Source organism: Canis lupus, chromosome 7 (assembly GCF_011100685.1).
Source record: "Canis lupus familiaris isolate Mischka breed German Shepherd chromosome 7, alternate assembly UU_Cfam_GSD_1.0, whole genome shotgun sequence".
In the NCBI taxonomy this organism is placed as follows: domain Eukaryota; kingdom Metazoa; phylum Chordata; class Mammalia; order Carnivora; family Canidae; genus Canis; species Canis lupus.
In genome coordinates, this window is record NC_049228.1 from 75,972,353 (window position 1) to 75,988,385 (window position 16,033).

At 37.4% G+C, this 16,033-nt stretch overlaps 2 protein-coding genes and 1 long non-coding RNA gene across 7 annotated transcripts in view; 1 reads left to right on the forward strand and 2 right to left on the reverse strand.

The window, feature by feature from the left end:
• The window catches only part of VAPA (VAMP associated protein A), a 46,950-nt gene extending 41,748 nt beyond the window's left edge, over positions 1-5,202 (forward strand). For 3 of the 4 annotated variants that reach the window (XM_038543874.1, XM_038543871.1, XM_038543873.1), the window contains one exon: positions 2,509-5,202. In XM_038543874.1, the coding sequence (XP_038399802.1) occupies positions 2,509-2,667 (159 nt within the window). In that variant the 3' untranslated portion in view covers positions 2,668-5,202. The remainder of the gene's footprint in view (positions 1-2,508) is intronic. The other variant, XM_038543872.1, reaches the window with a different exon arrangement.
• LOC119876459 overlaps positions 1-16,033 on the reverse strand; it is a 46,213-nt gene that overhangs the window by 29,162 nt on the left and 1,018 nt on the right. For both annotated transcript variants that reach the window (XR_005362692.1, XR_005362691.1), the window contains exon 2: positions 6,009-6,226. This is a non-coding gene — a long non-coding RNA (uncharacterized LOC119876459). The remainder of the gene's footprint in view (positions 1-6,008; positions 6,227-16,033) is intronic.
• LOC119876457 (transcription elongation factor A protein-like 5) lies at positions 14,083-15,097 on the reverse strand. The gene has a single exon (XM_038543875.1). It carries the CDS (start codon positions 14,932-14,934, stop codon positions 14,314-14,316), a length of 621 nt encoding a protein of 206 aa, XP_038399803.1. The 5' UTR covers positions 14,935-15,097; the 3' UTR covers positions 14,083-14,313.

Below are 16,033 nucleotides of genomic sequence, written 5' to 3' on the forward strand. Positions count from 1 at the left end.
CTCACTGTACCTGTTTGTTAAAGGTTTTTCTCCCTCCAGTGGGCGCTAGCTCTTTGGGAGCAAGGACCTGTGTTCATTCATCTTTGCATTCATAGCACATGCATATAGTAGTCATTCATATATTCGAATGAATAAATGGATGAACGGGTGAATGAGAACTAATTTGAATATATGCAGAGTGTATTAATAATTTGCCTTTGACAAGTACCTTATTTCAAGATGTGAATACCTTTAAATTGCCATTTTAGGTTTTGGAACTTTTTGTATCAAAGTAGATGATATAAAAATGTACATAAGTAAATAAGCTAAATTAAGTGACTTAATTTACATTTGATTCTTTCATCTGTTAATGTATATAGGAACTGTATATACTGTGAATCAGAGGCACAGTATCTTGGATTGATCTGTGCTGAAATAATTGTCTCTTTCTGTTTCACAGTACTCCTCAGGGGCCCCCAGCGCCTCTTAGGATAGTGGAAAAACTAGTTTCATTTCACACCTATCCACACATCATAGATTTTTAAGGATGTTGTTGTTACTCTTACTTTATCTGTCATGACTTCCATGGCATAGTTCTATTCTTTGATGAAAGGTGTGCTCCTTAGCATGCTCCGTACTTTTTTTGTTCAAAAAGCCAGTTTGTCTCTTGGCAAAGAGGAGAGTAGAAGTGGAAATGGTAGGAATGACATAAGTAGGGCAGGGGTGGGAAGAGTGCACAGGGAGGAAGGTGAGATTTGGATGCTGGTCTCTCCCCTTCATTGGCTGTTTGTAGGAGATGTTATTTGCAAAAGTGTTCTGCTGTTTAAAAGATAAAAGAACCTTGAAGATCACTGGCTTATAGAATCCGTTTCAGGCCCTTTAATAACATTTCATACATAAGGCCCATCATAATATGTTCTTTTTATTCCTCTAGTCCTGTGGTTCTTAAGCCAGGCTGTGCATCTCAGTCTCCTAGTGAGCTTTTAAAAAATACCAGGTCCTCCCCAGACCTAGTAAATCAGAATCACTAGGAGGGTTTTTTAAAGTTCTTTTTTTTTTTTTTTTAAATTTTTTATTTTATTTATTCATGAGAGACACAGACAGAGAGAGAGAGAGGCAGAGACACAGGCAGAGGGAGAAGCAGGCTCCATGCAGGGAGCCTGATGTGGGACTCGATCCTGGGACTCCAGGATCACGCCCTGGGTCAAAGGCAGGCGTTAAACCGCTGAGCCACCCAGGGATCCCGGTTTTTTAAAGTTCTTGAAGGGATTGAGAATCTGTGTTCTCTTCATGTAGGACTAATGAACAAAGACTAAAAAACCCTACAAACCCTCAGAGAATGTAGTAATTGCAAATAAAACAGTATGACCTGAGGTGGACTTTTTCATTTGGTGTTACGGAGCATGTTAGAGGAATCAAAGTGAGAAAATAAAAATGAGCTTGCACTAAGTAAGGAAGTAGCAGTCTGCCCTGTCATTCATCTGGTTGGGATGATGGACACAGATAAAGCCAGTTGCCTAGGTAACAGGTATCCGTATTTTTCCCAGGGTCACACAGTGGCTGGTAAAGTGTCTTAACAACTTCCTATTTTGAGTGATTACTGCTTTCTTACTGAGAAACCTTGTTCCCTAAAATCATACTGTCCAAAACTTTGCTGTGTGGAATCATACCAGTAAGAACCAAGCAGCCCTTCTTATCTAGAGGATCTGAGTCACTTTGACACACAGAAGCCCAGCCATCCTTTCCAGTCTAGGGGCATGCCTCCAGTAGGGGGGGGTAGGGGGGTAGGTGAGTTCTGTATATAACATTCCATAGCTGCTGTAGTTTGTCGTTTCCGAGGAAGCAGGATTTTGGTGTTTCCTTTGCGATCAAGACTCAGTGCTGACCCTTCTACACATATACCTTCTGCTTTGAGCTTAACGAAACACTTGCTATTTAAATTTTATCCTGAAATTCCCCCTTCCTGCAAATCCTATAAAATGCCTGTCTTTTCCTTTGGCCAGCTACTCCCAGTGCCTCTGCTGTGTGGGTGCCCTGGCTGCAGTGTGTCAAACCTGTTAGACCACAGCTTTGTTCGTGGTGGTCTTTGGTAACCAGTATAAAAATACTGCGGGCCACCATGGAAAAAGTGCATGCACTTTTATTAACATATTTTAGTGGAGTTTTTTTTCCTGTTGTATAAATATAGTTATACCTGCTTTTCAATTTTTTAGGAGTAAATTTTCAGCTCTAGTTTTTAAAATCGACATTATTGAGGAATCATTTATATTCCATTAAGATGCCCACTGTGAGTGTACGATTCAGTTATTTTTAGCAAATTTACAGAGTTATGCCACCATTACAAGACTCCAGTGTTAGGATGTTTCCATCACCCTAGAAGGTTGTCTTAATGCTGGTTAGCAGTTAATCCTTGATCCCATCTCAGCCACATGCACACTAATCTGCTTTCTGGCTATAGATCTGTAGCTTGGCAGTTTTACTGTATGCGTATTTGTTTTTAAAACCTCTTTGTGCATATATTTTTTTCAGGATGAAGGCTTAAGGCTCAGAAAGGTAGCACATTCGGATAAACCTGGATCAACCTCAGCTGCATCCTTCAGAGATAATGTCGCCAGTCCTCTTCCTTCCCTTCTTGTCGTAATTGCAGCCATTTTCATCGGGTTCTTTCTAGGGAAGTTCATCTTGTAGAGTAAAGCATGCAGAGTGCTATTTTTTTTTTCTCTTGACCAGAAAAAGATTTGTTTACCTACCATTTCATTGGTAGTATGGCCCACGGTGACTTTTTTTTTTTTTTTTTTTTTGTGTACAGCGTCATATAGGCTTTGCCTTTAATGATCTCTTACGGTTAGAAAACACAATAAAACAAACTGTTCGGCTCCTGGACAAATTGTATATTACCAGATCATCACTAGCAGATGTCAGTTGCACATTCAGTCCTTTATGAAATTCATAAATAAAGAATTGTTCTTTCTTTGTGGTTTTAATAAGAGTTCAAGAATTGTTCAGAGTCTTGTAAATGTTATTTTAATAATCCCTTTAAATTTTATCTGTTGCTGTTACCTCTTGAAATATGATTTATTTAGATTGCTAATAATCCCACTCATTCAGGAAATGCCAAGAGGTATTCTGTGGGGAAATGGTGCCTCTTACAGTGTAAATTTTCTCCTTTACCTTTGCTAATATCATGGCAGAATTTTTCTTATCCCTTGTGAGGCAGTTGTTGACTGAGTTTTTCATCCTTACAATCCTGTCCCATGGTACCATGGTATTTAACATAAAAAAAAAATAAAACTGTTAACAGATCTTGCTCGATAGCTTGTTTGTGTGTCGTGTCATTAGGCGGGGATACACAAAGTCCATGGTAATTTGAAATTTATGATGCATAATTTTATCTTGCATTGAAACCCTTTCAGATATTACAGTATTTGTAGTTAAAAGTCCTCATTCTATTAAGGAAAGGGATTGATAACATTTCAGGCTACTTTTGGTAATTTGGAAGATCACAGTTTGTCTTCAAGATTATATAAAGAAATCCCATGAGAATAAAGAGACTATAATTTTAGTCTGTTTATATGTATGCCTTGTATGCTCTGTTTCATTTGTTTTACCCATTCTTAACAGGTTCTTCTAGTAACTTCTCAAGACTAATTCTCCTTGCTTCTAGTCCAGTGCTTTTTAACCAGCCTAATAACTCCTCTATTTTAAAACATCTCATAATAATAGTTAAAAGTAGGTGTTTTTCCTGTCCAGTCTGACATTCAAAGTAAATTTCTATAATGGAAATTTGGAATTACTAAGCAAGCCTTGGGAATTTTCTTTTTGGAAAATGACTTTATCCTTTGCAAATCTACCTGTTAATGTGAAACACATTTTCAGTATAAATATGAATTTTAGGTCTGATCCTTTCTTGCAGTTAATCTTGTGTCTTCATTTATTTTACTTGTACTAGCATAGAAAAGTTTGGAACCAGAGACAATTTATTCAGTTTTTCTAGTGAGTGCAGTCTAATAAAAGTGACTCTTGATTCCTGAAAATAGGTGTTAGTTTTGTAAAAGATGCACTTCTTTCTGAAAGGGAAACTAGTCCTTGAGACTTGATGTGGTGCAGTGAAGTATGTTAGGCCCAGGTCTCTGTATACATTATAATTGAGTGAAATATTCCCTAAAGTATTTTGGTTGCCTTTTCATTTTGAGTATGTTTTGATTTTGTCAGGTCAAATGTATTGTGTCATTGTGCTCTATGGTATCTTATAAAACCTCTTGCTTGTGTGCAAAAGTTACTAAAAACAAACAAGTAATGCCTATCCATTACTAGCATGCTACTACAGGTAATGTTTCCACTGTTGTTCCAACGTTTTACAGTCATTGTAAAATTTCCCTCCCTTTCTGATAACTGGGAAAGCATGCTGAAAAAATGTCTTGCATTTTGTCCCATAAATGAAGAATCAGTAATTCCTTGGCTTAAAGCTCTCTATATAATCAGCACTATTGGTGATAAGTATCAAGCTTGATCTTTCATAGCTACAGTTAAAAAAAAATTTTTAGTTCTCAAAAATTTAGCAAAATCCCGTTTTATGGGAATGCTCCTTAGAACTCATTTAATTCAGCCCCTTTGTTTTATAGTTGGGGAATCTGAGGCCTTTCCAAGAACTAAGGGAACTTGTGTCTCACAGGTAGGTAGAGGCAGAGCTGGAACTAATATATCTGCTCTCCTGACTCTAGCTTTAGTGTCTTTTCTGAAAACTTTGTAGAAAAAAAATTTGACCTAATTTGAAATGACTGAAATTATGAGCATAAGATGCTATTTAATAAATGTATGTGAAATTTCATATCCTAAGATTGTATTGCAGGCTGCTGTTGAATAGTCTCATGTATGTTTGGTTTTAGTATTTAGGTTAGAAATCTCCCTCCCCACCCCATATTGGTAATAAATATTATGAAATACAATGTATTTTTAGATAGGCATTTTATAAAATGCATTATGCAAATGTTGGTTTTGGGGTAGATTGTAGTCTGGGCAGTATCTGCAAAATAAAGTATACATGGGCTTTTTAACTGCTTTACGTGTTGGGAGATGCTCTGATTGTATAGGAGACCTACTTTCTATTCTTTTAATTGCTGTATCAAATGTGATCAGATTATTTTACTACCAACGGTTACTTTGAAAGAGTCCAACTGTATTAATTGATAATATATAGATTAAATTGTTTGTCTTCATTCCTTACATGTTTAGAAATTTTTACTTTGTCTGCCTGCTTACTTGTGTATGCAAGCATGAGGGAAATATACTGTTGCTAATACTGAAATCACAAGTAACTAAGGCCTTAAGTTCACATGTGACACTAAATGCAGTACCTTATTTCATTCTTTCTATAACTAATGTACCTTAACTTTGCCCATTCTTGTATTTACAAGAAACACATTTAAGAATTGTATTCTGAGTGTGTGGTTTGTTACCTTTACAAAAAGAAAAAGAAGTGACACTTGGAAAAAAATATGTATCAAATTGAAAAGTTCTGGTCAAAGAAAAACTATTTTTACTTTCTTCTTCAAATATCTTCGCTCAGAATTTCTTCTAAAATTGAGATTCTCTGCTGTGGGGATTCTTTTTGGTTTTTAATCATTCAAAATACACCACTTCGAAAACTAGATTTATCATCGGTAAGATAAAAAAAATTCTTAATAGGGTATATCCCCAAATTGTGATCTGCCACTTTTCAAGTGATAGTTTTCCTACAGCTTTGCACATTCCTATTCAGTGATTTTGGTATGTGCATAGATTTTTAAAAGTTCACCTTTATGAGAGTTAGGGAAAGATCAATGTTTACCGTATGGAAAAACAAAATAAGAAGGTAAATAAATGATCTTTATTTTCTAGCTTTCAAAGGAAATCAGACTATCATGTGAATAAAACTGTTTAAAAATGTGGTGAAGTGTCATTTTCCTTTCCAAGAAACAAAAAGGAATTTAATTTCAGTAAATTATGATGGTTTGTATGTTTATGTTAAATAGAAATAATCAGTCACTTACCAGGACCTGAGTTCTGATGGCAAGGTAGTTTTTTGCTTAGTGACCTAGAGGTAGAGTACTTTTTAGTGCGAAATGCGCACAGCTGGGTTTTGAGTTCCACATTTGATGGCAGAGTGTTGTTAGAAGCCATGATTCTGGAGAATTCAGTGCAGGAACAGTGGCCTCTTGGCAGTTCTCAGCCTGATGGGCATTGCTGTGAGGAAGTTTGAACATTCATCCTTAAAGGAAAGGAAATTTCATCTTCTTAGAATTTCTGATTGTAGAAATAATATGTTCATTTCAGGGAATTTGGAAAGCAAATTATAAAAATAAAAAGATAAAAAGTAATGCCAAATCATGCCATCCAGCGGCATCAGTATGTATGACATTTGATTTATTTCCTTATAATATTAATGCTTTTTAAGCATAATTGTACATATAATTTTGTATCCTGTGTTTTCACTTAATCTTTTCTCTGGTATTTCAAAAACCAAGTAGAAGTGGTTACAAAATTGCTTTATGTTTACAGTCCCTTTCTTGACCATAAGGTTATGAATGCTTTACGTTTAACAGCTTGATTGGTCAGGTAGTTCCCCTGCTAATTAGGCACATCCTCCTGATTACCTCATTTCTTTTGTTTTAGAACTCTGTTTCTTGTTTTCCAGTTGTTCCTTTTTATAGCACCCATCCTTTTTTTATTTTCAAATTTTTATTTAGATTCTAGTTAACATATAGGATAATATTCAGTAGAAGAATTAGTGATTCATCACTTACATAGACACAGCACCCAGGACTCATCATAACAAGTACCCTTTAATGCCCATCACCCATTTAGCTCATTCCTCACCTCCCTCCCTCCATCAACCCTGTTTGCTATCATTGAGAGTCTCTTAGAGTTTGCCTCCCTTTCCTTTTTTTCCTTTTCCTCCCTTCCCATATGTTCACCTCTTTTATTTCTTAAATTCCACATGAGTGAAATCATAGTATTTTTCTTTCTCTTACTTTGCTTAACACAATACACTTTAGCTCCATTGACATCATTGCAAATGCAAGATTTCGTTCTTGATGGCTGAGTAATCTTATATGTATATGATGTATGTACACACACACACACCAAGTCTTCATCAGTCGCTGGACATTTGGGCTCTTTCCATAGTTTGGGCTATTGTTGATAATGCTATAAACATCTGGGTACATGTACTCCTTTGAATCTGTATTTTTGTATTCTTTGGGCAAATACCTACTCCAGTTGCTGGGTTGTAGCTTTGTTCTGTTTTTAACTTTGAAGAACCTCCAGAGTGGCTGTAGCAGTTTGCATTCCCACCAATAGTGTAAGAGGTATATAACCCCCATCTTGAAAGAGGGTGCAGGGAACTATTAAGATAACTATTCTGTTTTTAGCATTAGTGTTTAATTGCAGTAGTATATTAACTCATGTAAAGAGCTTAAAAAAAGATCCTGATGCTTGAACAAGTACCTCCAGAGATAACTGACTTAATTGGTCTGGAGTGGAGACCTGGCATGGTCATTTGTGTTAAGCTCCATCATTTTAATCTGAGCCAGACAGCTGTTTCATAGGCTTTTAAATGCTAAAGTCAGATGCAAATATGTTTAAGACTTAAGTCTTTAAAATATAGGGAAATTGTATTTTCAGGATTCTTTGTGTATCAATCTTAAATAAATTGCAGGGGTGTCTGCAGGCTCAGTTGCTTAACTGTCCAACTCTTGATTGGGTTCAGGTCATAGCCTCAGGGTTGTAAGATCCAGCGCTGGACATGAAGCCTGCTTAAGATTCTCTCCCTCTGCCCCTCCCACTCCCCTTCTCTTAAAAAGTTGCAGGAGTCATCTTTAGATATTTCTCAATACAAGAGCTATCTTTGTAAGAGTTAGGATTGTAAAGTGCCAGCAAATGCTTTGTAAATAAATGTGAGCTATCTGCAGAGATGATGTGAGAAATTTTATGGGAGTTTTAGTGGCCACTTTGCTGGTACCCCATGTGATTATCTTTACCCAGCTGAGGAATTGATTCTGCCTGTCATCTGTGTCTCAAAGTATGAGCTGGTTTTCAAGGTACTTGGAGAGTATGTGCCAGGTATTTATGTCCTCGCTCAGAGCCTGTGAAGTGGGTACTGTTCTTCATTATGTGCTGGGACAGACAGGTTTACACAGTGGTTTACACAGCTGTGACAGGCCAGGAGTTCCATCCTGATGCTCTGGTCCTGGAACCCATACTTTTAACCATTGTGATTTAGAAGGAGAGGGAATGACTTCTACCCTGGTCCAAGTCCAGTATTGTCTCCACAGAAAACTCATGTGTTAATTAATTACATGATGCCTTTGATCCCTTTCTAAAGGCTGTACTTCTGTTTCTTTGTGAAAATATTTGATCTTAAATATTCAGACTTCTTTCTTGCCTTTACCTCCCAAAGAAGTGTAGGGAAACAAACTGCTGCCCATTAACAATCTCAATTCCTGAACAAAATCAATAGAAACATTACTAAACAGTCTATTAATGTATTAAAGGAGGCTATAGGATTTATAGAAATGTTTCTGTAAGCAAGGCTGGAGAACAGTTTATGAGTTCACTCTTCTATATGGTCCTTTAAGGTTTAACCGTTACTTAAAAAACGAAAAACTAACCATTATTTCAGTGTATGAATTTTGAAAAATCGTTGTGTAAATTCTTGATGCTCTTTTACAGGAAACAAAGGCTGTCCATGTAAGACAGATATTTAAGGCCATTGAGGAAATATCCAAATTTTTTTGAGGGTGGGAAGTCATTGACAACCTAGGTTCTAAAAAAGTGTGGAGAGTTGAAATTGCAAGTGACTGAAATCTATTTTACAATACCTGAGAAAGAAGAATTCCTTATTTTAGTACATTGCTTGTTTCAGGAGATACAGGTTTATTAGAAGTTATCTAAGGTGTTAATATAGTTTTGGGGGGGCGGGCTTTTGTGTGCTAATTTAATCGTAAGTATACCCTTATATGTATAATATGTAGATAAATATGAGAGTGTGTATCATGCTACTTTGAATTAAATTTAGGGAAATAGTTGAGAAATTCAACAAAGATAAACTTGTGAGAAAGGAAAGTTTTTTTTTAAAATAAATTTATTTTTTATTGGTGTTCAATTTGTCAACATACAGAGTAACACCCAGTGCTCATCTCGTCAAGTGCCCACCTCAGTGCCCACCACCCAGTCACCCCCACGCCCCACCCACCTCCCCTTCCACCACCCCTAGTTTGTTTCCCAGAGTTAGGAGTCAGAAAGGAAAGTTCTGTTGCAAACAATTTGGATGCTTTTTTTTTATTTTGCTACTAAGCAAATTTTTACAATATTGAAATAAAATTAAGGTTTTCATTTAGGGGCGTCTGGCTGGCTCAGTTGGAAGAGCATCCAACTCTTGGTAATGGGGTCATGAGTTCAAGCCCCACATGGGGTGTAGGGATTACTTAAATACATAAAACTTTTAGATTTTCTTTTTAAGAGTTTAATGTATCAAGTAAGTGAATTATCTCCCCAAGGAAAAAATAAAAATGCTCTTGAACTTTGAGATTCCCATGGAATTTGTTAATTGGGGAATTTCATTATACATGTTTTAAGAAACTGATTTCTTAGCAAGATTTTACACTGCAATGAGAACATGTCTTAATAAGAATTTCAACATTAATTGGGTAAAGTGGTTCCTTTGTAAAATAAGTCGTGGGTGCAATGGGAATTTCAGGGAGATAAGTATATTGGAATATATGCTTAAAGTGCTAAAAATTTGTGTTCATCAAAATGCGTAGTGATGTGATAAGAGGGTGTGGCTTCTGTTATTGAGAACAAGTAACATTTGCATTTAGGTTGAGGTAGTAAATGGTGTAAATGTTTCCAACACTTACTTAAATATGTAAATAATCCTTTCCATCCAATACTAGATCTCTTAACTCCAGAAAGGTATATTGCAGATGCCAGTAGATAATGAGACTTTGTTTGCTTAATGTATTCCCTAGCTCAGTAGTGTGTGATGGGAGGCACAGTAGTGGCTGTGGATTGGTGTTATCTTTCCCCATTTGTTTTATTTTTAGTACGAAGTTTCCCCAGGTTTTGTTACTTAGATCTCTTGGTTTCTTTTAAGGAGCAAGCCATCAAAAATATTAACTGAAATCTTTTTACATCGTTCCCTGAACACATTTTCCTTTGTCACACCACTAGCCTGAAGTTTGTGTGTATCATTCTTGTATGTATAATATTAGTAAATATAATATTATTTCAATATATATTAGTAAATATATAAATACTAATTACTAATTAGTAAATATTAGTAAATTAGTAAACTACACAGGTATGTAATAATCAGTTATGTATTGTGTTTTACATGTTTTAAAATGTGATTTAAGTGTTTTTTACTCAGAATATTACTTTTCTAGCTCTGCCCTCACCTAAAATTTCTCATTTGAAAGTGCCCACACTTGAAGTAGTATATCCTTTGTGTATATGTGTTCCATGAACTAACACACCATTTTCTCCTCTGCTCTATCAGCTTGGATCTGTTGTAGTGATGTTTTCTGTTGCTGCTGATGCTACAGTTGAAATTATGACAGGAATACCTACCCAAGGCCTTATCACTTTTCCTGAAACCATTTCTTTCCTGGTGGTGGTTCTAGGACTGAGGTACAAAGGCAGGCTGGCCAGAGGACAGTTTGTCAGACAAATGTAGCCCTAACAGCCACCTGTTGTCTGTGTATGTATGTACATTTGCGCATATAATTTTAGTAGTAAAACCAGTCTGAGAGAAGGTATGAGGTGCTCAAGTACCCACATGGGATCACTTTACTGTGCACCTTTTCTATTTATGGGTTTCCACGTGTGCTTGTAGACTGCATACGTGCCCCTGAGTGTTGGTATGGAAGTGGTTTCTCATGCACATTCTTAAAATAGGAAAATGTCCCATAAAAATCTGGAATTCCTATTTTTCAAAAAGATTTGGAACACAGGACTTGCGTTACCATATGCAATAATTTGCTGGAGCCAAGTTTACCTACAGTTTCCATCACTTGTTGTTTCATACTGTTTCACTTACTAGTGACCTCCACAGTCTGTATTCATCTTAATAGGGGATTCTTGGTTTAGATATCACATAACTGAGTACTTCCTGCCCTACACACTGGTGGGAGTTGGGGTGGCTGTACAGTAGGATCTAGGGGGATCCTCTTTTCAGAATACTTCGACATTTATACCTAGTTAACAGGTAATTTGGCCCAGAATGCCTAAAACATGGTCAGTTGAAACAGAAGCATAAAGTTTGAGAAACAATAAAAACTATATGGTGTACCTAGTGTGTGTCAGGTATTTTATTTACCCTATCTCCTTGGAACAGCCTTTTAAACTTTTTAATGGTGAGGAACTTGGAGAAATGAATTTGTCCTTTTTGTGGTAAAGCCAAGTCTGTTTCCCAAACTTGGGCCCCTCACCATGCCAAACTGCCTTTGAAAAAGGGGAATGATGCTGTGAAATTGACTTCATGGCATTCAATCAAAAAGAGTTTACTTTGGTCTCAGTCACTCTTTTGGAAGTATAAAATAAATCATTTCTACTTCTGAAGATCTTGGTTAAATAATATACCTACAGCTTATTACTGCATTGGTGCCTAGAGGGTAAGGTGTGGCTGCTTATAAGGTTCCAGAAATTAAGGTATTTTTCAGAATTCAGACCTTTATGGCTGGCCTTTCAACCAGTTAATCTAGATTGATAGCTTTGTAAAGAGTATATATAACATGGTTTCAAATATTAAGCATGAGTAGCTTAGGAAGAAACCCTATCAAAGTGCTAAGGAGCATGGGGTCTGGAGTGAAGCTGCATAGGTTATAATTTTGGCTTGGTCACTTTCCTAGTTAGGACCTTGGGCATTTTATTTTTTTGTGCCTCAGCTGTAGCTAAGGGATGCTAACCATGCCTCCATCGCGGTGTGAAAGGGATTGACGAGGTGCAGCTCCTGGAGCAGTGTGGCACAAAGCTCAGCAGATGTTAGCAATTACTGTTTGCATACACGTGAGGTGGAAAATTGGGCAGTGGACTGATATTTGGGTTAAAAATTAAAACGAGATATTCAGATAGTGGGTATTTGGCTTGGAATTTTACTTTTTGGAGTTCTTAACCAGTTCTGTAGTTGAAGGCATTATTTGGCCACATATATGCAACAGCCTTCTATTGAGCACCTATAGAGAGGCAGCAAGAGAAACGGCATGGGTTTCCGAGGATAGACAGACTTGGATTGGGATTTCCACTCTGTCCTTGATAGGATGTGTGGTCCCTCACAAAATGATGGAACCAGTGATGCCATCTGATTTTCACATTCCTTTTGTAACCCTGTAGAGTTGTGGTGAGGACTGTAAGACATTTTGAAGAACCTAGTATAGTTTCTGGTACATTATAAAGATTGAAGTTGCATTTTTACTCTGTCCTTTAATCCTATATCAAAAAGGGCAAGAATTTGAAAGTTTTACTAGTTGCTTGATGGTAATGGATGATTTTGAATTAAAAAATGTAAAACCACTTAAAAATGTAAAGAAGGAAGCTGTTTTTGCAGGTAAGCAGCCTATGGGTGTAGGTGTGATACACGTTTGGTTTTTGGTTTCTTTTTCTAAATATGAAGGTAACATTAATTGATTAAGGAAGCTTGGAAATTCTAGAAAAATTCATAGGAAAAATGTCAGGATCCTACTCCCCAGAGACAACTTCTTAATAGCTTTTTAAATGTATATGTGAGTATCAAATATATATGTTTAGTGTAAATATATGTTAATAGTACCAAAATCAACATGTATGCTTTTGTAAATCAATGAGCAATTAATTGAATTCACTTCTTATCTGGAAACAATTGTTGAAATTGTTAGATAGTACAAAAAACACCAATATGCCCTTCAGGCAGATTCATCAATTATTAACATTTTGCCTCATTTTTTTCAATATTTGCCCTCCGCACATGAGTACATACATATTTGATATGTGTACATACATGTATGTGCACCCTGTGCATTCTTGGTGTATAGCCTACATGTATATACATGTATATATATATATGTACATTAAAAAACGTGCGCATATACCCATGTTTTCTCTTCAAATCTTATTCAAGACTTAAGTTGCAGATGGCATATGGGATACATATATTACTCCTACCTGACCCTTTCAGTGTGTATTCCCTAAGAATAAGGCTCTTCTCTTGCATAGTCCTAGGACAGTTGTTAACTTGAGTACATTGAATGCTGATAGAATACTTCTTTCCAAATCCATTGTCCACATCCACCCAGTGTCATTTATAGCATTCCCCCTCCAGGACTAGATCCAGGTTGCATTTCGTTGTCATGTCTCTGGGGTCTAATCTGAAACAGTTCCTAGTCTTGGCCTTTTATCACACTGATGTTTCTGAAGAATACAGTCTTTCCTTGCCTTCACCTTTTAAGATAGAGTATTTGTCATTGGATTTTCTTTGACATTTTTTCCCCAAGTAGGTTCAGATTGCAGATTCTTTGCATCACTACAGAAATGGTTTTATGTCCTTCTCAGGGCATCATGACCAAAGGCCTGTGAGGTTTTGCCCCTCATTGTGAAAAAGGTACACTCAGAAGGCACAGGAAGAGGATGCGTAGGCTTAGGGCCCTGGAATCAGCTGCCTGGGTTTGAAAGCTGACTTTGCCCTGTCACCCTGTCGCCCTGTCACCCTGTCACCCTGGGCAGCTTTCAACGTTGTTGTGTCTCAGTTTCCCCAGCTGTAAAATGGGGATTTTTTTTTTTACAGTGCATAGATATCTACCTTATAAGGTTGTTCTTTGAATTTAATGAGTTAATGTATGTAGAGTCCTGAAGGAAGTGCCTGGCTCATAATTACCACTGTAGGTGCTGGGCATGATTATTCATCTATATTCTCCCAATGATACATTTTGAGAGGTTAAGAAAATAAAGACTCAAAAATGCTGAAATGCTATATGCATTGTTCAGCTCATACAAGTAGGATTCTAATTCTCATTAACTATGAAGATGTCCTTATTTGTGAGATCTCTGTTTGGTTTTTTTTTTTTTTTTTTTTGCAGTTCAAAAAACTTTTTTTATTAATATTTTTACAATGTACCATGAACATTTCTTCCATGCACATGGGTGAAAGTTCCCTACTGAAAGACAGAGTGTCAAAGTTGGGTCAAAAGGCTGCTGGTAACTGAGAGTGACACCTAAAGCAATGTATCAGCATAAGGTTAAAGCACATAGCCTGGCAAATGCCTGCCAGGGAAAGCGAGTTGGCAATATTCCCATCAGAGAAATCAGAATTAAAGGCCAAAGGCATTAAACATATGGAACATCTTCTAAGTCCTTCTGGCCCCTCCCTCCGCCCCTCACCCCCCTGACACCTCGTTGTCCCCTTGGGGCAAACGGATCCTGTACATCTCTTGGCATCCAATGAAAACCACCCATTTTCTGTTTTTTCCTTAACTCTTCCTGAGCCCTTGAAATATCTCCACATTCTCTCATCATCTCCTCACTGCCCAAGTGCCTTTCCTGTAAGTCCTCCTGATAGTCCTTGGGGGAATCATCCGTCCCCCTGTCTGTTTTTCTTTTTGCTTTCCTGGGAACGTAATCTTCAGCTGGGCGCTTTTCAGCAGCCCGTGGCTCACCCTCAGGCTTTGCCTGGGATTCTGGCTTGCCCTCATCTTGTGGTTTTCCCTCATCATTGGACTTGCCCTGCTTTTCTTGTTTTCCATCATCTTCTGGTTGTCCCTCATCATCTGGCTGTCCCTTATTCTGGAGCTTTCCCTCATGCCCTGGCTTCTCCTCTACTTCCAGCTTTTCTACCTCATCTAATTTTCCTTCATCTTCTGTATCTACTTCATCTTCTGGCTGTCCCTCGATTTCCAGCTTTCCTTCGTTTTCTGGCTTCCGTTCATTTTCTTTGTAGACCTTTTCCATGTTGAGATTCTCCCTCCTTTGCCTGTCCTGTACTGATCCTGCAGGTCTTTCCTCTTCTTGTCTGGGTTGGTGCCCACAACCACAGACCAGAAGACCTGCAGGGCTATCCACCAGCTGCCCCTTCGGCTCTTAGTCCGAAATCTTTCTCTACGGAAACAGGGAGCTGGTCTGTTTGGTTTTTATAAGATCTGCAAGCACATCTGATTTCTACAGAAGAGGTTTGGAAGATAATAGATCACATTCTTGGGTCACATAGTCGCAGAGCCTCTAGGAGAGAAAGTTGAACTGTTCCCACCCTCTGTCCAGAGAAATATATATTGTCCTCTGACTTCATCTTTGACAAGTGAACCACAGCTTGTTCATTTGGAAGCTAGTTATCACTATTGAAGTATTACCAGATAAAACAGATTAATTTTATTTTGAAAAATCTTAGAACATTTGTGGAAATACTTGGGAGTTTTTAAGTGCCAAAATGGCACTAATTTACCAGTTGACCCTCAGGCTTTGTGATAAAATTTGAAGTTTTCCTTTATGTGACTTTACAAGTGTGTTTGCATAGAACTGTGATACCTTGGGACCTGCATGTTCCCTTTGTCTCTCTTCATTTTTGGAGGAGCTTCCTTTCTGTGCATTGGCACAGGTAGAGGAAACATGTTGAAAACAATCTATGTCTTCTCTTTTTTGCTTACTCACTTAAAGTGATCTAGATCTTTAGCAATGTCTTTTTATCTTGGGAAAGGATTTGATTCCATGGATTTTGTAGAGGAGAAACCCAACAATCTGGAAACTCTTACTCCAGCAGGTGAAGTAGATGTGTAAGCAGAACCAAACCTCATACAGGTGACAATCCACCTGATGTGCTGTATGGAATTATAGGGAGGTTATATGGTCATGACTTTTTTCCTCACCAAGCTACCAAAACATCACCCATTTCCTACTTGCCTTACCTTCTCTCTCTTGAGTCATTAGTGGGTTAGGATAGTGAGGTGGAGAGAATGGAGGAAGGGCAACAAGCTGTGCTTATCAAAAGGAAGAACTGAACCAGGAAGGATGGAGATAGGTCAGTTGTTTTTGCAACCAGACTTCATTCCCTCTTCTT

Bases quoted from the DNA above. Each gene is read 5' to 3' on its own strand.
- LOC119876457 (XM_038543875.1), bottom strand. From the start codon at position 14,934: ATGGAAAAGGTCTACAAAGAAAATGAACGGAAGCCAGAAAACGAAGGA.